This window comes from Ovis aries, chromosome 17 (assembly GCF_016772045.2).
Source record: "Ovis aries strain OAR_USU_Benz2616 breed Rambouillet chromosome 17, ARS-UI_Ramb_v3.0, whole genome shotgun sequence".
In the NCBI taxonomy this organism is placed as follows: Eukaryota; Metazoa; Chordata; class Mammalia; order Artiodactyla; family Bovidae; genus Ovis; species Ovis aries.
This window is the reverse complement of record NC_056070.1, coordinates 29,048,288-29,072,188: the sequence shown is the minus strand read 5'-3', so window position 1 is coordinate 29,072,188 and position 23,901 is coordinate 29,048,288. Positions and strand designations below refer to the sequence as shown.

The following is a 23,901-nucleotide window of genomic DNA, read 5'->3' as shown; positions in this document are numbered from 1 at the left end:
CTGGAAAAGACCCTGATGCTGGGGAAGACTGAAGGCAGGAAGAGAAGGGGAGCACAAAGGATGAGATGGTTGGATGGTATCACTGACTTGATGAACATGAGTTTGAGCAAGTTCTAGGAGCTGGTGATGGACAGGGAAGCCTGGTATGATATAGTCCATGCGGTTACAAAGAATCAGGTACAATTGAGTGACTGAACTGAACTGAATTCTGATCACAGAAGGGAATACTATCTGAAAGACATAAAAAGTACTTTAGCATTCCCACAGCTTAGATTTGGATGATTATTTCTTTTTTATTTCCTAGTAGTGTCTTAAGATGTAACTTTCAGCTTGTTTTGTTTTTAATAGTCCTCTTGGAAAACCCTCTATCACGTAAGAAAGGAAACATACACTAAGTATTTCATTTGTATTCTGCATAGTTCTCAGTGGAGTACTATACATGTACTAGGTATTGAATAAACGTTACTTCAGTGAAATAATAATTTAATGATCGCTGAGATGGGCATACCAGACCACGTGACCTGCCTCTAGAAATCTGTATGCAGGTCAGGAAGCAACAGTTAGAACTGGACATGGAACAACAGACTGGTTTCAAATAGGAAAAGGAGTACATCAAGGCTGTATATTGTCACCCTGCTTATTTAACTTCTATGCAGAGTACATCATGAGAAACGCTGGACTGGAAGAAACACAAGCTGGAATCAAGATTGCTGGGAGAAATATCAATAACCTCAGATATGCAGATGACACCACCCTTATGGCAGAAATTGAAGAGGAGCTAAAAGGCCTGTTGATGAAAGTAAAAGAGAAGAGTGAAAAAGTTGGCTTAAAGCTCAACATTCAGAAAACAAAGATCATGGCATCCGGTCCCATCACTTCATGGGAGATAGATGGGGCAACAGTGGAAACAGTGTCAGACTTAATTTTTTGGGGCTCCAAAATCACTTCAGATGATGACTGCAGCCATGAAATTAAAAGACGCTTACTCCTTGGAAGAAAAGTTATGACCAACCTACATAGCATATTCAAAAGCAGAGACATTACTTTGCCGACTAAGGTCCATCTAGTCAAGGCTATGGTTTTTCCTGTGGTCATGTATGGATGTGAGAGTTGGACTGTGAAGAAGGCTGAGTGCCGAAGAATTAACGCTTTTGAACTGTGGTGTTGGAGAAGACTCTTGAGAGTCCCTTGGACTGCAAGGAGATCCAACCAATCCATTCTGAAGGAGATCAGCCCTGGGATTTCTTTGGAAGGAATGATGCTAAAGCTTAAGCTCCGGTACTATGGCCACCTCATGCGAAGAGTTGACTCATTGGAAAAGACTCTGATGTTGGGAGGGATTGGGGGCAGGAGGAGAAGAGGACGACAGAGGATGAGATGGCTGGATGGCATCACAGACTCAATGGACGTGAGTCTGAGTGAACTCCGGGAGTTGGTGATGGACAGGGAGGCCTGGTGTGCTGCGATTCACTGGGTCGTACAGAGTCGGACACGACTGAGTGACTGAACTGAACTGAACTGGTGGCTCAGACAGTAAAGCATCTGCTTGCAATGGTGGGAGACCTGGGTTCTACCCCTGGGTTGGGAAGATCTCCTGCAGAAGGAAATGGCAACCCACTCCAGTACTCTTGCCTGGAAAATTCCATGAACAGAGGAGCCTTGTAGGCTACAGCCCATGTGACTGCAAAGATCACATAACTGAGTGACTTCACCTCACTTCATGTAAGGGAGCCAGAAACATTAAAAACAAATTTTGTGACTTCTATGAACTAAATACCATTAAATGAAAGTGGTAAAAGCCAAAAGATATGTTATGTGATAGCACAGTAATCACAATTGTGAGAGGGTTAAAAAAACAAAGAACAGTTAAATCTTCATAACTAAATTTACTTCCTGTCAATGAAGCTTCTTGCTGTATTAATTACATAGGTAATAAAGGGGAAATAAACATTAATAAGATTCATCTTATTCAAGTGAACAAAATAGAGTATACATACTGCAGTAAATTGCTTCAGAAGATCTTTTTTAAGTATGAGACTACTGGGATGAAGATTAGTTACACGAGGATGGAGATATAAAAGAAGTCTGATATGAAAGTTTTAGGAGAGGGCTGTCACTATCATATTTTATGATGTTAGGTCTTAACATCAAGAGAGCAGTATGTCTACTATTAGTGAGTGTAGTAATTTCATTCTCATGTGTTAATTCTGTAGTTACTGATTCCCTTACTATCAGGTCACATGGAAGAATGTTCAGCATTTCATTGTTTTATTATATACTTATTATTATTTAATAAACTTGTTTACTAATTTTCTTACCTGATTTTTTTGAAGGTTGGCTTCTTCTAGGAGTTGCATGCTATTTCTGGCTCTTACGATAGCTTCGTATTTCTCATCTTCTAATTCACTGCACTTTGCCTGTAATGCTCTGGTCTGTTCCTCCAGATGTGTTCGTTCTGCTCTTAATTGGGTGGCTTCTTGAACTGCCACAGATAATCTAAAAATTAATAGTTCCACTGAGAAAGTTAAAAATTTTTAAAAAGGAAGAAGGAGACAGGAGATTTCCAAAGCATCTATTACAGGATAAGCACTATTCTAGTTACTTTCACATGTATTTTCTCATTTAATTCACATAAAAGTTCTATAAAGTAGGTTTCAAATATTTCCATTTAAAAATAACAAAGACCCAGAGAGCATAAACATTTAATTATGGTCATATGAATAAAGAGCAATGGGGCTTAGACGAGCCTAGATATCCTGACTCTGATTGCATTACTTTGTACATTTTTCTACTCACACTAATTCATTCTGTCTTAATAGTCACATGACAGTGTTAAAAAGCAAATCCTTAAAGAATAAGTTATTCTGTTTATTTGGTCCTTTTTTCTTTTAGCTTTTTCCTTGGCTCCTTTCCTTATGCTCTATCCAGGTAACCCATGTTAAAATAATGCATATATTTAAATATTTTTCCATGTTCATAAAATCATATGTATGATTTTTATATACACACATACACATAAATATACATACACAGTATATACACATCTATCCTTAGGTTTTTAAACATAATTTTTTCTGTTATAAAAACTAAGATCATAGTATATACCCTTTTCTGCACTCGCTTTTTAATATTCAATAATGCCTTATAAAAATCACCTCAACCAATATAACCAGGAACTCTTTTCTTTCTTAGTCTGATGGATGTAACTTCTCACTGTTAATTTGTATCTCCTGAATTCCTGGAGAGTTTAAGCATTTTTTAAGTTTGTTAGCTAAGTGAACTGTCTTCTTTGAATTCCCTCTTCATATCCTTTGCCCATTTTTTTTTTTCTGATGGCTTATTTACTTTGCTTATTCCTTTATAAGAAGTTTTTGAATATTAAGATATTTAACCTTCAGTTTGTTCTTATGGTGCAAATACTTTTTCCCAAATCTAGTTTTTTGTTGTTACCTATTGTCTCTATTTCAGAAATCTTTATTACACTAAAAACACTCACTTTAATATAACTAAATTTGACTATTTTTTTCAACATCTGGGATTTTTTTAAAAGATGATCTCCCTTATCAAGAGATTGTTAATGTAAGCTCCTAGATTTCCTCAAAAAAAGTTATGCCCTAACACTTTTAACCTGTAAATCTTTAATTAATCTGGAATTTACTTCTGAATGTGCTATGAGAGAGGAGTCCAATTTAACTTTCTTCCAGATTGAGAGCCAGCTGTATGAGTACCTTTAGCAACTGATGAACTGAAATAATCCCTTATCATATCTAAAATATGCAAATATGACTTACTTATAGATTGTCATGACTCACTAATCTATTTGTCTATTTGATGCCCAAGTCATATTGATTTGATTATAGTGGAGTTACAGGATAGTACATTCAGATCATCAGCTTCATAATTTAAAGATTTTCATGATTTTATAACATAAAAGATGTATTACTTTTGTTATTATTCTCATATAGCACTTTTACATGCTCTGCAGCCAAATCTGATATGAATCCTTTCTTTCAGCTTACTAAAACTGGGTCAAGTTCCCTCTTTATAATAATAGTAACAGCAATGATAATCACAAACACTTGTAAGAGCAGTCTTTGTGCTAGGCACTTTATGTATGTTAAAGAAAACATAATCCTCAATATCTTCAACAATGCTATGATATAGGTTACAGCATTAGCCTATGAAGTAGGATATGAGGTTATACTATATAAACTAAATGGGGTAGGTTAAAACATTATTTTATAGATAGATAAACTGAAGTACAAAGAGGGTAAGCAACCTGCCCAACATTATTGATCTAGTTACTGATGAAGCTGGAGTTTGAATTCAGTCAGTTTGTGCCCAGAGCCAGTGTTCCTAAAAACTATACTATACTGCCAAATAGAAACTTCTACTTAAATTATACTGATTCAACTCACAGATCCATAACTATACAGCAAGAGGCTGTCATTTCAAGTTAAGTTGGTTAATACTAAAATTCAGGGTACCAAATGAAAGTGTGCATACTGAACTTTATCACTCCCCTCTGCCCCCGACTCTTCAGTTTTAGGACACACTCAGGTTTGTGTGCTCCAATTCCCAGCCACATCAAAAGGCTGATGGACCCTACTTTAAACTTTGGAGAAATCAGGCCAAGAGAGAGCACCCTCAGACTCTGATATCTGAGGACTGTCCTAGGATAGCTCACTAACTCAATATAATACTGCCAGACTATAAGACCACTTATACATACCTACCTACCTGTCTACTTTCTGGTGTCTTACTTTTTGGATAAAATACTGAGATATAACTGACATACAACATTATAGTCAACCCCCCATATCTGTGCTTTCCACATCACAGATTAACCAATCACAAATCAAAAATACTTTTAAAAATCCAAAAAACCTCCAAAAAGTAAAACTTAAATTTGCTATGCATTGTCAACTATTTACATAGTATTTATATTGTATTTGTAGGTAATCAAGAGATGATTTAGAGTATACAGGAGGATGTACGTAGGTTATATACAAACACTGCAACTACTTTATAAGAGATTTGAACATCTATGGATTTTGGTTCCAGAGGGGTCCTGAACCCAAAACCCAGTGGACACTGAGGGACAATTATATATTAGTTTCAGGTATAAAACATAATACTTCAGTATCTGCATATATTTTGAAATAAGCACAATAAGTCAAACTCATATCACCACGTATACAATTGAAATTTTTTTCTTGTGATGAGAACTTTTAAGATCTATTCTCTTAGCAACTTTCAAATATACAATACAGTATTATTAACTCCAGTCACCATGCTGTATATTACCTCCCCATGATTCATTTTTTTAATATAATAGGAAGTATATAACTTTTGATTACCTTCACCTACTTCTGCCACCCCCGACTCCTTGACTTTGGCAACCACCAATCTATTCTTTGTATCTATGAGTTTGGTTTTTAAAAATAAGATATGTTTCATGGTTTTGTGTATGGGCCATGCTAATTTTCTCTGTATGTTCCAGTTTTTAGTATATGTGATGGAGAAGCAAGTATTCTGGTATCTTACTTTTAAATATCAATGGATAGAATGGATCACCAAGCCTTTGAAGGAAGACAGACAGGCTTACAGAAAAAAACGAATGTTCGAGAAAGCAGAGACAATGCAGATGGCAGAATAAAAAACAATATTTTAAAATACTTAATAAAGAGACAATGTAACATTTATCTGTACTAAGATACTATAGAAAAAGAAACATTCAAAGGATAAGAAATGGCTCTTAAAAAAATTATGATAGCTAAATAAAATATTGAACAAATGGTTAACTAGAAGAAAATTTAAAGAAACCTCCATTGTCACCCCATGGACTATACAGTCCACAACATACTCCGGGCCAGAATACTGGAGTGGGTAGTCATTCCCTTCTCCAGGGGATCTTCCCAACCCAGGGATCAAACTCATCTCCCACGTTGCAGGTGGATTCTTTACCAGCTGAGCTACCAGGGAAGCACCCAAGAAAGGAGAAAATAAATGAACAAATGGACTATGGGACAGAAAAAATACGAAAATGAGGGAATCAATCCTTTAGATCCAATATCCATCCTTTAGATCCAATATCCAGCTAATACTATGTTTGAGAAAAAAAATGATAAAAAAGAATAAAATTATTCAACAACAACAATAAAAAAAATCCCTGAAAAATTCCCCCAAATTGAAGAACATCATTTCTATATTGAAATGTCCCCAGTAAAATGAATGAAAAATAATTCTTACTAAACGTACATGCTGTGCAGTTTTAGAATGTTAATTGTGGCAGCAGTGGAGTGGATGACCCTGCAAGTCACCAGGGGAGGGGGAACCAGGTCAAAGAAAAAAAATTAGAATTTTGATTGAAAGGAATTTTTAAGGTAAAAATTATTTAAAACCTAGAATTTCCAACATAGGATTCATTATTCAGTCAAACTATGAAACACCTTTAAAGGTAAAATAAAGATATTTCTAAACAATGTTTTTAAGTACACCTTCCAGGTGTACTCAGGAAGCTGAGGGGAATGACATCTATTAAAATGGGGTGGAGGCAATAAAGGACAACAAAGAACAGTGGTTCAAATTTTGGTCTTATTGGCATATTCTTTGAAAGAAACACCAAATTTAAAAATATGAAGAGGTAGTTTAAAGCAATTTTATTCATTTCACTCCAATCTTATTCAACAGAGCAGATACAAACTAGCAGTCTTTCCCAAAGAACTGTCATTCCCTAGAGATAATTCCAGTCCCCATGAGTTATCTAAAAAAAGTGGGGTGGGGGGGTGGGTGGCTGTCTTTGGAAGATGGCAGGAAATGATTTATGCTTCCTAGATGTCTGTGGCATTTGAAAGAATCACAAATAATAATTTTATAAATAAGTAATATGTGTTTGATTTTATAGAACAAAGATGCCCATTAAAAACACAACTTTTCAATCTGGTAGTTCCATTAAATAGGATAGATTTACATCTAAAACAATGGCTGAACATTAGACACACACCAACTACACTAATAATTCTGCTTTGTCTTATATAAAATAATAGGAGTTTTTAAATTTTAAAGTAAAACATTTTTATCACAATAGAAACAATATTAATTTAATAGCTCCAAAAGACAGTCAATGTAAAAATTTCCTCTTCAGAGGTAACTACCTGAATACTGAACTTTAAACAATACTTAGATTTTCTTACATATGTAGGAATCCCTTCTTCAGAAGCTTTCAATTAAGTTATAACTTTATACTAAAAGCCAAACAAAAAACCCTGAAAATCTCAAAGCCGTAAGTACTAAAAACACAACTTAAAGCACGGATGAACAATTTGATTCCTTACGAAGTACTATCAGAATCAAAGGAAGTGAAGTTCACTTATTCAGATTTCACCATTTCAAGTCTCTAGCATTTAGGTGCATAACACAGAATGCTACTAAAATAACAAATAAAAAAATCTACAACCACAGACTTTTTCTCTAAGGTAAACAAAAAATAAGCTCAAGAAAACAGTCAAATATTTGACCAACTACTGAAACATTTAGGGGGAAAAAAAAACCCAAAACCCCAACACTTAAAAATAACAACTTCTTTCATCAGAATCTCAAGTTAGCAGTTAAAATCATTTAGTTCAGAACAAACTGTGAAGAAAGAAATTACTTTCATTAACATTTTGGAGAATAAGAAACAGAAGTCCAAAAACACTAATTTTTTCTGAACAAACACAATCAGCCATGGATCTGTGACTAGAACTGAGATCTCAATTTTCATGTGCTTATTTCAGTAGACTATTTCTGAGTATAACAGTTTCTAATCTACAGAGTGGATTTTTTAGCTATAAACCATAATGTGATTTTATGGGCTGTAGTCACTGTATCTTTAATAGACCACAAATGACAATTTTAATGTTTCTTAAAGGAGTATGCAACAAGTATGCATTAAGATAGCAATTAAAGACAAAGCTACAAAATATATTTAAAAAGTAGTGTGCGTGCTCAGTTGCTAAGTCGTGTCTGACTGTTTGCAATGTCATGGACTGTAGCCCTCTGGGTTCCTCTATCCATTGGATTTTCCAGGCAAGAATTCTGGATTAGGTTGTCATTTCTTTCTCCAAGGGATCTTCCTGATCCAGGGTTCTGACTCATGTCTCTTGTGTCTCCTGCATTTGTAGGTGGATTCTTTACCACTGTATCACCTGGGGAAGCATCCTAAAAAGTAGCCCAGACCTTCAAAGGAACTGAAAATTACTGTTTCATAAGACTTCAGGGAAAACATCAACAATGATTTCTCAGGTATTTTTTCTCATGTATCTGCTCAGCAAGGAAAGGATTTTTCTATATAATTTTTACCCAACTTCATTATCTCTTTTCCTGTTTTAAGGTAAAAAGGAACATTTTTAATTTGGGGACTAACTAAACTTGACTAATACTGTTTTGGAGAAAAAGCAAAGAGAGAAATGATCTCTGAGTATATGTTCAAAATATATGTTCAATCTTTTGAATATGACTTTTAAAATAAGCAATATTCAACAAAATAGATTTTAAACCTATGATTTATAGTTTGTTTAGCACTTAAAAAAAACAAAGTATAATAAACAAATTCTAATATGGAATAACTTTTGAAGCCTGTAGATAAAGCTAGATGTATGTAACAATTTACCTTGCTTCTAATTGTTTCATACTAGATTGTAACTGCTGTAAGCGCCTATCTGATGCTTCTTCTCTTCCTTGTGCAGAAACCATATCCTCCTCCTAGAAAAGAAACTGAATGTTTATGTTTAGTACATAAAAATTCAATACATCATTAAACAGAATAAATAAAACACTCTAAAGCTATTATATTGATAGAATTTCATATATAAGTTTCGGTCAGTCAGTTCAATCACTCAGTCACGTCCGACTCTTTGCAAGCACATGGACTGCAGCACATCAAGCTTCCTTGTCCGTCACAACTCCGGGAGCTTGCTCAAACTCATGTCCACTGAGTCAGTGATGCTGTCCAACCACCTCGTCCTCTGTCGTCCCCTTCTTCTGCCTTCAATCTTTCCTAGTATCAGGGTCTTTTCCAAAGAGTCAGTTCTTTATAACAGGTGGCCAAAGTGTTGGAGTTTCAGCTTCAGCATCAGTCCTTCCAATGAGTATTCAGGACTGACTGCCTTTAGGATTGACTGGTTTGATTTCCTTGCTGTCCAAGGGACTTCAAGAGTCTTCTCCAATACCACAGTTCAAAAGCAAAGCAATACTACTTTGGGAATAGAGCATGCATATACTAAAAAAGGGGAAGAGAAAAAGAAAGTGCAAGTGAAAGTCACTCTGTTGCTGCTACTGCTGCTAAGTCGCTTCGATCGTGTCCGACTCTGTGCGACTCCATAGAGGGCAGCCCACCAGGCTCCCCAGTCCCTGGGATTCTCCAGGCAAGAACACTGGAGTGGGTTGCCATTTCCTTCTCCAATGCATTGAAGTCGCTCAGTCGTGTCTGACTCTTAGTGACTCCATGGACTGCAGCCTACCAGGCTCCTCCGTCCATGGGATTTTCCAGGCAAGAGTACTGGAGTGGGTTGCCATTGCCTTCGCTCAGTCATGTCCAGTTCTTTGTCTCCCCATGGACTGTAGTCCATGGAATTATCTAGGCCAGAATCCTGGAGTGGGTAGCCGTTCCCTTCTCCAGAGGATCTTCCCAACCCAGAAATCGAACCCAGGTCTCCCACATTGCAGGCTGATTCTTTACCAGCTGAGCTATTAGGGAAGAGAAACTATCAATAATTATGTATAGGTAAAACAATAATCAAATCAGAAATTGTATATGGATTTTTACCACTATTCCAATTATTTCTGTATAGTGCAAGTCTAACAAAATAAGACAGTGATTTGTAGGCAGATAATCTGCCTTTAGAGTATGTTCTCTTAACCAAGTTATGCTGCATTCCATTATAATCATAAATAGAGATTCCTGAAATAGTGATGCATCAAAATTAATAGGTTTTATTTGTACCATCTTTATAAAAATTTCCTGTTCATCCTTTCTTATCTCTTGGTGTGTTGGCTTTATTTTGCCTTCAACTCTGAAGTACAGTTCTACTGGACACAGAATTCTTAATGAGCACTTTTTTCCTTCACTACTTCAAGTGCACCACTCCAGTGTTTTTTGCTTTCACAGTTTCTTGATGACAGGTCCATCTATCTCTGTTCATTTTTCTGTTGCTGCTTTCGAGTTTCTCTTTATAACTGGCTGTCAGTTTTGTCCTGATGTGTTTAAAGTGGTTTTCTTAGTGTTAATCTTACTAAGGGTTCACTGAGATTCTGAATCTGCTAATATTTTCTACCAAATTTTGGAAGTTTTCAGATATTTCTTTAAACATCTTTTCTGCCCCCTACTTTGGCAACTCCAATTACACTTCTCTTGGCTTACTTCATGTCCCACAGATCTGAGGTCCTGTTCATTTTTCTTCCATCTTTTAAACGCTATTCTTTGAACAGGAACATTTCTGCTCATCTATCTTAAAGTTCAATGATTATTTCTTCTGCTTGTTCTAATTTTTATTGCTGTTGTTTGGTCGCTCAGTCGTGTCTAACTCTTTGTGACCCCATGGACTGCAGCACGCCAGGCTTCCCTGTCTTTTACTATCTCCTGGAGTTTGCTCAAACTCATGTCCACTGAGTCCATGACGCCATCCAACCATCTCATCCTCTGTCATCCCCTTCTATTCCTGCACTCAATCTTTCCCAGAATCAGGGTCTTTTCCAATGAGCTGGCTCTTCGTGTCAGATAGCCAAAGTATTGGAGCTTTAGCTTCAGCATGAGTCCTTCCAATGAACATTCAGGATTGATTGGTTTGATCTCATTGCTGTCCAGGGGATTCTCAAGAGTTTTTTCCAGCACCACAGTTTGAAAGCATCAATTTTGAGCCCATCTAATAAAATCTTTATTTGGGTTGCTGTACTTTTAAAATCTAGAATTTCTATTTTTAAAATTATTTTCTAGTTCTCAATTAAAAACTCTTTATCTTTTTTTCCCACTGAAATCTTATTTTACTCTAATTTAAAAATATTTTCTTTAACTATTTGAACAGCTTATTTGAAGTCTTTGCTTGCTAAATCCAAAAGCCAAACCCAAACTCAGTGAAAAGTGAGAAGTTTCTATCAACTTCTTCTTCCCTCTTCCCCTACCAATTATACTTTAGTATCTAGTAAGTTTTGATTGAAAACTGGATAATAAAGATAATGCATCACAGTTTCTCTAGATTCTATTTTGTTCTTTCGAGGATTATTAACTATTGCTCAGTTTAGGCAATTACCTTACCTAGATTCACACTCTGGGGTGTTTCCGCTACAGTGTGCAGCAGCTGCCATCTGTGATTTCATTTTTTGTCCCCACTGTTGCTTTTCTAGCTAGGCTCCCTGGGAACCAGCTGTGCCTGCATAATTTGAGGATCAATCAATTTTTGAGCAGAGGGAGGGCTCATCCTCTTCTTGGATTCATTGCTCTTACAGATTCCCTGGTAATTTCTAGCTGCTCTGCCGGCTTTGGGCTCTGTCCACTGATACTTCAAATATTAGTGCTTCAGCATTCAGCTGCTCAAGCTGCACACATCTCGGGAATGTACTCAGTTATAAAAAGCAGCAAACCTAAACATCTAGTTTCATATGGCTATATCTTTCAAGAGTTCTAGCCCTAAACTTTGATTTGAGCACTATTATAGTGTTAGTCGGTCAGTTGTTTCCAACTCTTTGTGACCCCATGGACTGTAGCCTGCCAGGCTCCTCTGTCCATGGGATTCTCCAGGCAAGAATATTGGAGTGGGTTGCCATTTCCTTCTCCACGAGTGCTACTATAGGAGCCTATAAAGTTTTTGCTTGCTGAAGCCATAGCTGCAGGGATTAGGGAGAACTCTGAGGCCAGAAAGTTAAAAACTCATGATTCTTATCTCTTTTGGTGACTGTTTTGGGGAGTGCTGCAGTGTTTCAAAAAACCCAATTTTTATAACTATTATCTATGAGAAAGTTTGCATAAGCTTTTCACAAATCTACCGTTAATGGAAATCTATAACCAATTTTCACATATTAGGAAATAAGGCTTAGAGAAGTTACATAGGTAGTAAGCACCAGAGTTAGAGTTTTAATTATTAGATTCATCTAAATCTAAAGCCTGACCTCTCCATGACACTTTCTCTATTAAAATCTTCTCTCTGTAAAACTTCTCTATTACACATAAAACGAACCAGTCTTCTTTGCCAATAAATAACACAAAACATAGTATTAAACAGAGGGGAGTATTAAATACCTCTTTTCCATTTACATCTAACCAGTTAACCCAAACTGGATTTTACATTAACATGTACTTCAGCAATGATGTGTTAAGGGATGATTATGATATCATGTTTATTAACTTTAAGGTATAGTGAATAGGAATAAAAAGTTATTTCCAGTGTTATAACTCAGCTTCCTAATTTCATACTCAGAGGACAATAACATGATTAATTCATTTTCTAGCAATCCTCTTTAACACCTAATCCAAAACAGATCGACAATAAAATACACAGAAAACAAAGCTACAGGCATCATACCAAGCTGTCTTGGAAAGAGGAACATACCTTCTTCTGCATCTGTCCTTGAAGGTCTTCAGTCACTTTAGTTAACTCTTCCACTTTTGCTGCTGCAACTCTCAGATCTAACTTGGCTTGCCTAAAATACAAAGTAAATTAACAAATACTGTTTTCATAGATGATAAAAATTTTTTAAATTAGAAAAGAAACCTAAATTTGGTAAAATCAGTACTAACCACAATATATCTAAAAATAAATCCAAGAGATATTGAAAGATTCTTTTATTACTATTGAAAGACCTCTCTATGTGGAAGAGAGTGAAGAAAAAATAGAGCTGAAAGGATGAGTTCAAAGTGGAAGTCATTAATACTTTAATTGGATAAATTACATTTTATATTCAACTAATTCAACAGATTTCATGAAGAACTTTATCATCTTGATAAATTACAAGAATGTCAGTGCTTTATGTATACTACAGCTGTGTCTATCATTTCCTGAATAAAGTTAGAGAAATATTGCTTGTTGGCCTTTCTATGAAAATGAACCCAAGTTTCAACACCTTGATCATTCCTTACACACGAGAAGTATAACAACCTCTTAACATAATGGACTGAAACATGTCTCAAGATAGTCTAATATTACTTTCTTTACAAAGGACAAAAAGGACAAGTTTCTGAATGTTTTAGCAGAATCAAATAAGTTTTAATATCTTGACTCCCCACAAAAAAAGATTTTAGAATAATAATACTTTCTAAAACAAAACAAAAAAAAGATTTTTAAATTAAACACTAAGTAGAAATACAGAACATGTGGATTATGGGGAAAAAGGAAGGAAGGTATTTTAGGAAGGAAGGTATTTTAGTGTAGGAACTGCCGATATTTATTTCTTAATTATATTTTATGTATGTATTATAAATACAAAGCATACCAGTGCTATTGAAGCCAAAGAAATTATTTTATGCAAAACTCACAATAAATGTTAATTCATTACCTTTGACTTTAACAGTATCTATAATTACATAACTAATTAGCATAAAACAACAGGAAATAAAAATCTAATAATACCTAAAATGTTTCAGGTAGTTATTAGGTTCCAGGATCTGCCTTAAATGTTCTGTGGATATCGTCTCACTTAACAATAATTGTGAATAAGTCCTATTTTTATATCAAACTGAAGTCAAGCCAGTATGTTGACAGAGGTTAGCCAACTTGCCTATGGATTCAAAAATAAGTAATGAAATAGGTATTTAAGAGTCCTCTAGATATTTGTTGTTGTTATTCAGTTGCTAAGTTAAGTCCAACTCTGCAACCCCAGGGACTACAGCATGCCAGGCTTCCTTGTCCATCACTCTCTCTCAGAGTTTGCTCAAACTCATGTCCATTGAGTCAGTAATGCTGTCCAACCATCTCATCCTCTGTCATCCCCTTCTGCTGCTCCCAATTTTTTCCAGCATTAGGCTCTTTTCCAGTGAGTTGGCTCTATGATATACTGTTACCGAAAAATGGTACCAATAATGTTTCATAAGATTATGCACTTAAGAATAAGCTTTGTTTTAAATGAACCCAATTTACAAAAATATGAATTTATTAGCCATAAAATATATGTTTTCTATGCAAATTGATTCACCAGATGACAAAACAAAAACAACTTCAAGACCACCTTACACTAATGTACGTAAAATGTAGACTAAGAGACAATGTCAGGAGAGCATCTACTATATGAATCAATCAACAAATCTACCAGTTATAAAATTCTATGTATTTTAAAAAGAAAAACTTCAGGAGTAAGATTATATATAGTAATGATAAAATTCAGTAACCTCTGAACAAGCAAAGCACCCACTCTGATTTGGCTTTTTTGCCTTCAGAAGAGGGATAATAATGCTTATTCTACTTATGCCATGAGATTGCTGAACAGGTCAAAATAGGTAATATACATTAAAGTGCCTGTAAAGCATAAACAAATGGGAGGCCAGAGCATGATTAAAGAAAAAAAAAATGTGTTAAGAGATACAGAGCGAATGAGGTGCAATATGGAGAACCTGCGAGTCAGGAACCCAATTCTGTGAGCAATCAGTGTTGTAGCTTAATTCAATTCACTTGACCACAAGAGTATCTCAGCAGTCTCATGTCCCACAACAGAAACGTGGATTTGATAATTTTCCAAAACCGAGACTCTGGACTAGATGGTTTCCTGATTTCTATCTACTCTGCCCACTGATTCTAACTGGTATCTCAGTTGTGCATTCCATTTCTACTTCCATTGCCCAATCACTGGCCTCATCATTACTTCTCAGGACTATCCCAATAGATTACAAACTGATCTCCTGACTTCTGGTCTTCTCTTTAATGCATCCTACCTGCCCTCCCCCTCAAAAAAAGTTATCTGATGATAAAAAGTCTTGTATAATAATGATTTCTGGATTCCTCACTTCTTTGGGCATATAATCAATACTCCTCAGCATGGTTTATAAGGTTAGTCTCATCTCTTGCTAGTTCCCCTCATGTAATTTATGTTCCTGGTATAACAGACTACTAACTCCATGTTTCTTTAACACAACCTTGTTTATTTTTTCACATTTGACTTGAGTAGATTTCTTTTGCTTTTACCGATAAATTCCTTAACAACCTTCAAGACTTAGCTCAAAAGTCTCATTTCAAGTCTTCAACTTCCAGGCAAAAGTCTCTAGAATGTCAGCTCTCATAATTCATAATACTTTACATACTGTTAACAGATACTCCTCTCATGGAACTGTGAGTTCATGCGAAAAAATATGGAATGTAGGATCATTAGAGGCAAGGGTCATATTTTATTAGTTTTCAAATCCTCATGGATAGCACACTACCTGGCATGTGGCAGACAAGCAAATGAATCATAAATGAATCAAAGAGAGCACGAAAGGAAAGGAGACAGAGGGTCACGGGTTCCACTCTGTCTTGATATTTTACTCAGATCTTGAAGGTCCAATTTTTTATTCATGTGTGGAAATCCTAAAAGAATAATTTTGTGAACAGTCCTTCAAAATGTATCTTACTTGAAGCAGAGCCTTTCATTTGAAACAGAATCTCTTAAGTTATATTCCCTAAAACATACAAACAGCTATTATGCTTTTTGAGGAAAATACACAGTAAGTTATATATACTTATTTATTCCTATACTGTTCTACAAGACAGAAAAGCAATAGATAGCTCTTCATATCTACTTCTGACATGAAATACTGAAAAATATTCTAGAACTAAAGTCATGAGATCTATCCTTTACACTTGGCTCTATCAGCACAGGAGACTGTGAGAACTGAGCCAACGACTTCTCTCAGGTTCAGAACTGAGGCCGTAAAACAGAGATAAAAACAATTTTCCTGCATAACTCACAGAAATATCATAAAGTTCAAATAAGGCAATGCCTATTAAATTACTTTATAAACTTTACTGTCAGTACAATGCAGTCGCTTAATCGTGTCTGACTCTTTGTGACCCCATGGACTGCAGCATGCCAGGCTTCCCTGCCCATCACCAACTTCCAGAGCTTGTTCAAATTCATATTCATTGAGTCCATGATACCATCCAACCATCTCATCCTCTGTCATCCCCTTCTCCTCCTGCCTTCAATCGTTCCCAGCATTAGGGTCTTTTCCAATGAGTCAGTTCTTTGCATCCAGTGGCCAAAGTATTGGAGTTTTAGCAGTTTATACAAATGTAAGCTATCATCACAATCTTGCCTCTTTTTAGATTTTGAGTTGTCAGGAATGGTGTGGTATTGCATTAATTTATAGCTGGTTTGCAAAAGCTTGAGGGATGCCTGAATGTCTGGCCTTGCCTCTGGGCCAAAAAGTGAAAAGTGTGATTTATGGTGTGCTGCTTAAAGTCTGAATCTCCTCTGGTAACCCTCAAACACAATCTGTTTACTGATGGCTTTCACCTGGTATAACTGGTTAGGCGGCCGGACTGGACTATGTGATCGGACGGGCAAAGAAAAAAAAAAAAAAAACACCCAAAACTTCTCTGAGTTTTCCTGAAGCCAAGATTTACTGTACACATCTTGGTGGCTCAACCTGGAGACAAAGCATACCTTTGCGTGCATAGAGACCATAGAGCATTTGGGCCTGGATGTCACTTGGGCCTCCTAAGCTCCCCCTGTGCTCTTTTACTTATTATTGTATAATATCCTTAGCCTTTAAATAGAAGCTTATGTGACTATGCTCTGTGGAGTCTGATGAGTCACTTCAAATATTCAAACTTGTGAAATCTTTAAAGTTTCAACAAAAATAATTCTAATTTTATTTTATGAAGGAGCTTTAATAACTAGTTATACTATTTTACATTTAAATGTTTTAGATACATAAAGAAAAGTGAAAGTGCTAGTTACTCAGTTGTGTCTGACTCTTTGCAACCCCATGGACTGTAGCCTGCCAGGCTCCTCTGTCCACGGAATTCTCCAGGCAAGAATGCTGGAGTGGGTAGCGATCCCATTCTCCAGGGGATCTTTCCCACCCTGGAACTGAACTCAGGTCTCCCGCACTGCAGGCAGATTCTTTACCGTTTGAGCCACAAGGGAAGCTTGTACATCCTTTTATAAAGGTAATAACAAGTTTTCATAAAAAAAAAAAGATAAATAAGAATAGTTACATTTTGTTTTTGCTAAAAGGAATATTTTTAAAAGCACATTACTTTTAGGTATGCTTCTTTGTCAAGCAATTTAAAATTTCTGAGATTTTTCTTTAATGTGATTTTCATCACTCATTAAAGAAGTTTGATCTTTAAAAAGCAAAGCTTTGTTCTGTTAAGAAAAGTATAACCAAATATAAAACATGATATACCTCAATGTAGTTTATATAAGGATACACTTAAATTATAGCATTAACTTGGACAGAAATTAAATGTTTTCATTATAAATATCTTTAAGATTTGAATCCATTTTAAGATAAGTTTTTATCTGTCTTTTTCAGGCTCGTGTCAAGAGAATTCTAGAAATGTGTACAGTATTTGTTTCACACAATGAGAAGTGATAACATTCTGAAAAAAAAAAAAGAAAAAGTGCATACTTTAGCAAGTTCATGTGCAATTATCTGTAAAATAAAGCCAATCACTTATGCTTAAAAATTAGAAAATCCCCAAACAATTTTAGACAAAGTTCTGAATTTCTAAGATCACTTCTGATTTTAGAAAACTGACTACAAGTAGCAAAACTGGAAAAAGTTTAACTTGTCTCTCCTTTTAATCTTTAGTAGCAGTCTAATGATTAAAAGTTTTCAAAGGACAGAAGACTACAAAGAAAGCAATAGATATTAATAATCTGTGTAGTGAGTTATCAAAACCTTAAAACAGAGGCTACTCAGTCTTGAAAACAGTTCATTTGTATATAATTTTTTACATAATTCAAAATTATATATAATTCAAAGTAGTTCAAAATCCCAATTTCTATGTTGAAATATAATTTTCCATCAAACCAGTCAGAAACAACTGAGTGACGAACACTTTTACTTTTCAGTAGTAACTCTCTATACTTTCTTTGTACAAAAGCAAGCCTTTTGTAACTACATTATATACAGCCTCTGAGTCTTATTCATTCAGAATGTCAGAGTGGTACCTGCTCATCTGTTTTTCAGAATCTCTACAGATAATTCTGATACACAGCTACGGCCTTAGATTTTACTGAATAACTGCACAATCAGTATGTTTACCATTACAAAGAGACTGTCAACAATTATTTCAAATATAGTTTTAGAGTTATATGACTTTGGGTACCACTGACAAAGTGTATAACATATTAATTCACTTTCTATTTTAACCAGGCTTATGCAATGGGCATACTCAAAAAATGTTTACTAAGTACCTGTGACATCTAGAACACAGAAGGTGTTTTTAAGGTAATACAAAACACACAAAAATAGGTTAGATACCGTAATCTTTAGGAGGGCCACAAAGCACACTTTAAGCATCACAAAAGACTGAAGTATTATGATTCAGAGTAGGTAGTACATTTGCATTTAGTTTAGGGAATATTAAAGTGGGAGGTATTGAAAGTAAGAATTGGCAGAGGCCGGACAGTGAATCTCACAAGCAGAGATCTCACAAGAGTAAATTTACTCACAAGAGTAAATCTTAAAAGAGCTTCAGGAAGGAACAAATAAGTTCAAGCATAAAGGTAGGCAGGTGTAGGGCTTATTTAGGGAAGAAGGGAAGGAAGACTGAAAAAGGCAATGGGGCCTACAACGTAAATGACCTTAATTGACAAGTTAGGCAATTTATATTAATTTAAGGGCAATGGAGAGCTACTCGAATATAATGGGATCAGAGCTACACTTTAGGAATTTGAATAAAAGGCAGGGAATGTCCTACATGAGTGATGGTAACGATAAGCAAGCAGTTCCACTGGGAGAGATGGCACAGACTTTAGAGAGACAGAATTTAAGGGATTCTATCCATTCACTCTTTGAACAAATATTTATTGAATGTTTATAATATGCCTTGCACTATGAATATAATCTGGACATGTTGAGTTTCACATGTTCATGGCTCATTCAGCTTTTTTTTTTTTAAATTTTTATTTTTACTTTATTTTACTTTACAATACTGTATTGGTTTTGCCATACATTGACATGAATCCACCACGGGTGTACACGAGTTCCCAATCCTGAACCCCCCTCCCACCTCCCACCCTATATCATCTCTCTGGATCATCCCTGTGCACCAGCCCCAAGCATCCTGTATCCTGCATCGAACATAGACTGGCGATTCGTTTCTTACATGATAGTATACATGTTTCAGTGCCATTCTCCCGAATCATCCCACCCTCTCCCTCTCCCTCAGAGTCCAAAAGTCCATTCTATACACCTGTGTCTCTTTTGCTGTCTCACATACAGGGTCATCATTACCATCTTTCTAAATTCCATATATATGTGTTAGTAACTGTATCAGCTTTTGTTTATTTTTAGCTATTTCAGGAGTCCTATGCTTATTTTTATTGAGCACCAACCCAAACTACTCCCCGATAGCTCAGTTGGTAAAGAACCCACCTGCAATGCAGGAGACCCTGGTTCGATTCCTGGGTCAGCGAAGATTCGCTGGTGAAGGGATAGGCTACCCACTCCAGTATTCTTGGGCTTCCCTTGTGGCTCAGCTGGTAAAGAATCCACCTGCAATGCAGGAGACCTGGGCTTGATCCCTGGGCTGGGAAGATCCCCTGGAGAAGTGAAAGGCTACCCACTCCAGTATTCTGGCCTGGAGAATCACTGTATGGTCCATGAGTCACAAAGAGTCAGACATGACTGAGCGACTTTCACTCTCACCCAAGCTACACTAAGGACTGTTGTCAGCACTGCTGATACAGTGGCAAACTAGGAAGAAAAAGCCTCTGACCTCATAAAGTTTATATTGCTTTAGGGAGACAGACAACAAATATGTAAACAAACAAATGAGATAATTTCAGAATGTGATAATGCAATGAAGCACATTATATATAACAATGGGAGAGAGACTTGGATCATCAGTGACAACCTGTCTATAAAGAAGGAATATTTGAACTAACCAAGACAATGGCGCTGATTTAAGAAAATCTAGGGTGAAAGTTGGAGAAGGAAATGGCAACCCACTCCAGCATCCTTGCCTGGAAAATCCTGTGGAGAGAGGAGCCCGGTGGGTGGCAGTCCACAGGGTTGCAAGGAATCAGACATGACGGAGCACACATGCACGCACACAAGGTGAAGAAAACTACAGGCAGCAAGATTAGTAATAAATGCAAAGAGTGTGAGAAAGGTACTTAATAAGGAACAATTAGCTGGGATGTATCAGAGAGAGAAAAGTGTAAGATGAACGTAGAGAGGAAGGCAGAGACAACAGAGAATATAAGTGCTTCTGGGCAAGGAAAGAATTTTGGAATCTGTTCCAACTGCAATGAAATCCACTGAGTGTTGTAAGCAAGTGAGTGATGTGATTTGCTTTATGCTCTGAGGAGATTTTTTGGGCTGGTGTGTGAAGAATAAATAAAGTGGGGTAAGAGAGAAAACAGGGAAAACAGGAGGCAAAGACAAGGAAGAGAGAGTGATGGCTTGGGGTAGCGATGACAGTGTTGATGACTGGATTTATGATCATCTGGATCAGTGCAAAAACGACTTGACTGTAAGGGTAAACCAAAAGAGCAGAACCAAGCAAGATTCACTGGTCTGAAGACAGTATCAGTTACTAAGATGGGGAAGATTTCCCTCCTCCCATCAATCAATCACAGAAATTCCATGTTTATCAATATATTAGGGTTTTGTGTTTAAGACTTTTTAACTAAAAACAGTTTAAAAACCACTGCCCTAGTATTCAAGTATAGAGCTGACAAAGTGATAAGACCAGAGTACACATGTGGGAAACACTGTCATTGAGATCAAGTTTAAGTTGGGTAGGGTAAAGGTGATCATCCAAGGAGGGGATGGGGCAGGGAAACTGTGTAACATGGCCAGAAATTTAAGAAATTTCTACTTTTAGCAGGTAGGATGGAAATGGGAAAAGCAAAAAAGGGAAACAGTGACAAAAGTCAGAGAAGAAATCAGGATACAAACAAAAAAGACCTAATAGAAAAAATTTTCAAGGACATAAAAGAAGGAGAAAGAAGGATTTTGTTTTAAGGCGAAAATGGTGCCAGTCAACTTAAGGAGAAGGATAGAGATAGGGGACCAAATCCAAATTGAAAGAAATTCTGAGGAACAACTACAGCAAATGCAGGTTTTTCCTCCAAGCAATTTCAAAGAATGGGAAGCAGACAATACAGTTATCTGAGGAATCATCAGGGGAGGTATAGGTATGTATACACACCTGAGGTCTTAGAAGAAACTATGAGACTAAGATTTGTAAAAAGAGTGAATATAACTGATGGAACAACATACAAGAAGAAACAAGTTCAGGGTTGTACAGCTGGCAAGACATGGGGATATAACAATAGAAAGGAGGGGAAAAGAAAGGAACACTTTATCTAGTTCCTAGCAACTAACAGTAACAACAAAGGTAAGGCTAATTTCCAGAGCAAGGGAGAGAACTTTTTTCTATTGCAGAGATTAAGAAATTAGAAGACTGGAATTCACTATTATTTATAAAATAAATAATAAGAACCTAGTGTATAGCACAAGGAACTCTACTCAGTAATCTAATATGGGAAAAGAATCTTTAAAAAAGAGAGGATATATGTATATGTATAACTGAAGTCACTTCGCTCTATACCTGAAACTAACACAACATTGCAAATCAACTATACTTCAATAGACATTTTTTAAAAAACCAAAAAACTAAAGTTCATTCAGTTAAGCAACGTGGCCAAATCAAGAGAAAATTTAAAATAAGAATACTAATCTAAAGCTGTCTGACTTCAAAGTCTATGCTCTTTATACTTCACATCACACAGAAGTGTACTTTGGGGTCAGGTATACAAATGTGGAGTGTCTGCAAAATAAAATTATCAATAAAAAATACATTTTGAAATAAAACTAGTATAAGAGGCAAAAGTTCCAAACATGAAATTATGAATTTCTTTCTGCTGTTGACTAGTGTGTTCTAGAAGTAAAGTCTCATATTTTTCTTTATGCCTGAAAGTTTAAATGATAATGATACAAACATTTTTGAATAAGGGGTGACTAAATAACCCCATAAATAACATTAAAGTGAAACAGGGTAAAGAGATAGGAAACTGACAGCAAAACCCTATTTCTTAAAACATGTTTTCTACTCTCAGAACAACTAGCTGCCAACACATAAGAAACTGTCTGGCAGTTCTTATGACTAAGCACATCTGCTCAGGGCCATTTCTCACATAGGACAGTTTCCAAGACTCTCTATGAATCAAACCCAGTGATCGATGAATTCCAGATTTCCATAGCATCTTTATAATAAAAGACACAATATTATTCAAATTGGAACATAAAACATCTGAGAAAAATCTGTTATCTCAGCTACAATAAAACTACTACCTGGCAGAGGTACATACACAGTAGTCCTCCCTTATCTGCAGGAGATATGTTCCAAGACTCCCAGTGGACGCCTACAACTGTGGATCCTACTGAAATCGACGTATACCATGTTTTTCTCTATATAACACATAAATCAAAACTTAGATTGGGCACAATAAGAAATTAATGGCAAAAATTAATAAAACAATTTTAACAATAACAGAAGTTATGTGAATGTGGTCTTTCTCTTATTGCACAAGTTTAATGCCTTTCTCATCTTAACTAAACACTTACCATGAACCGTGGCTGTAACTTCTGCAGTTGGTGCAACAGCAAAGTCAGCATGAATTTCTTTCTCCTTCTTCACAATTTCAGGCAGATTTGTTTTTTACCATTGGTTTTAGCAACCTCAGCAGAAGCTGTTCTTTCTTTATTAAACAGAGAATTTTCCCCTTTTCATTAAAGGAAGCACTTTAAGGCTTCTCCTTGGCATATCTGAATTGCCAACATCACTACTCTTGTGCTTTGGGGCATTATTAAGTGAAGCAACAGTTATTTAAACACAGGCACTGTAGTAATCCACTAAGTGACAGGATACAGTGGACAAAATTATGACTCACAACTGGGCAGCACAAAACACGACAGCACGAGGTTTCATCATCCCGGACTACCAAGCGGATACATACGACTGCATGGCTGAGGAAGGTAAGAGGTAATTCTCCAAGGAATGGCAGTCTAAGAAAACAGCTGTGCCCCCAAAGACTGGCGGCAAAATACACAAATAGAAAATCCACATAAATGAGCTTAGCTTTGCTCCTCTGAGGAAATGCAATTTAATTAATTAACTGACTTAATGACTCAAAAAGTTGTTTCTTGTTTTTCTTTTTTTTCTTTCTTTTTTTTTTTAGTTTTTATTTTTTAAATTTTAAAATCGTTAATTCTTTTTTTTTCTTTTTTTTCTTTTTTTATTTTTTAAAATTTAAAATCTTAATTCTTACATGCATTCCCAAACATGAACCCCCTCCCACCTCCCTCCCCATAACATCTTTCTGGGTCATCCCCATGCACCAGCCCCAAGCATGCTGCATCCTGCGTCAGACATAGACTGGCGATTCAATTCACATGATAGAATACATGTTAGAATGTCATTCTCCCAAATCATCCCACCCTCTCCCTCTCCCTCTGAGTCCAAAAGTCCGTTATACACATCTGTGTCTCTTTCCCTGTCTTGCATACAGGGTCGTCATTGCCATCTTCCTAAATTCCATATATATGTGTTAGTATACTGTATTGGTGTTTTTCTTTCTGGCTTACTTCACTCTGTATAATCGGCTCCAGTTTCATCCATCTCATCAGAACTGATTCAAATGAATTCTTTTTAACGGCTGAGTAATACTCCATTGTGTATATGTACCACAGCTTTCTTATCCATTCATCTGCTG

General features: G+C 36.1%; 1 protein-coding gene and 1 pseudogene across 5 annotated transcripts in view; both read right to left on the bottom strand.

The window, feature by feature from the left end:
• The window catches only part of LOC101108690 (sodium channel and clathrin linker 1), a 183,321-nt gene that overhangs the window by 39,651 nt on the left and 119,769 nt on the right, over positions 1-23,901 (bottom strand). For 3 of the 5 annotated variants that reach the window (XR_009596990.1, XM_060401008.1, XM_060401010.1), the window contains exons 10-13: positions 19,553-19,672; positions 12,585-12,675; positions 8,654-8,745; positions 2,319-2,496 (exon numbers count right to left, since the gene is read on the bottom strand). Coding sequence is in view for 3 of the 5 variants with exons in the window: in XM_060401008.1 (XP_060256991.1) it covers positions 2,319-2,496; positions 8,654-8,745; positions 12,585-12,675; positions 19,553-19,672 (481 nt within the window). In the remaining 2 variants the exon portion in view is untranslated. The remainder of the gene's footprint in view (positions 1-2,318; positions 2,497-8,653; positions 8,746-12,584; positions 12,676-19,552; positions 19,673-23,901) is intronic. The other 2 variants (XR_009596991.1, XM_060401009.1) reach the window with 1 other exon arrangement.
• On the bottom strand, positions 5,441-5,530 carry LOC114108877 (U6 spliceosomal RNA; annotated as a pseudogene).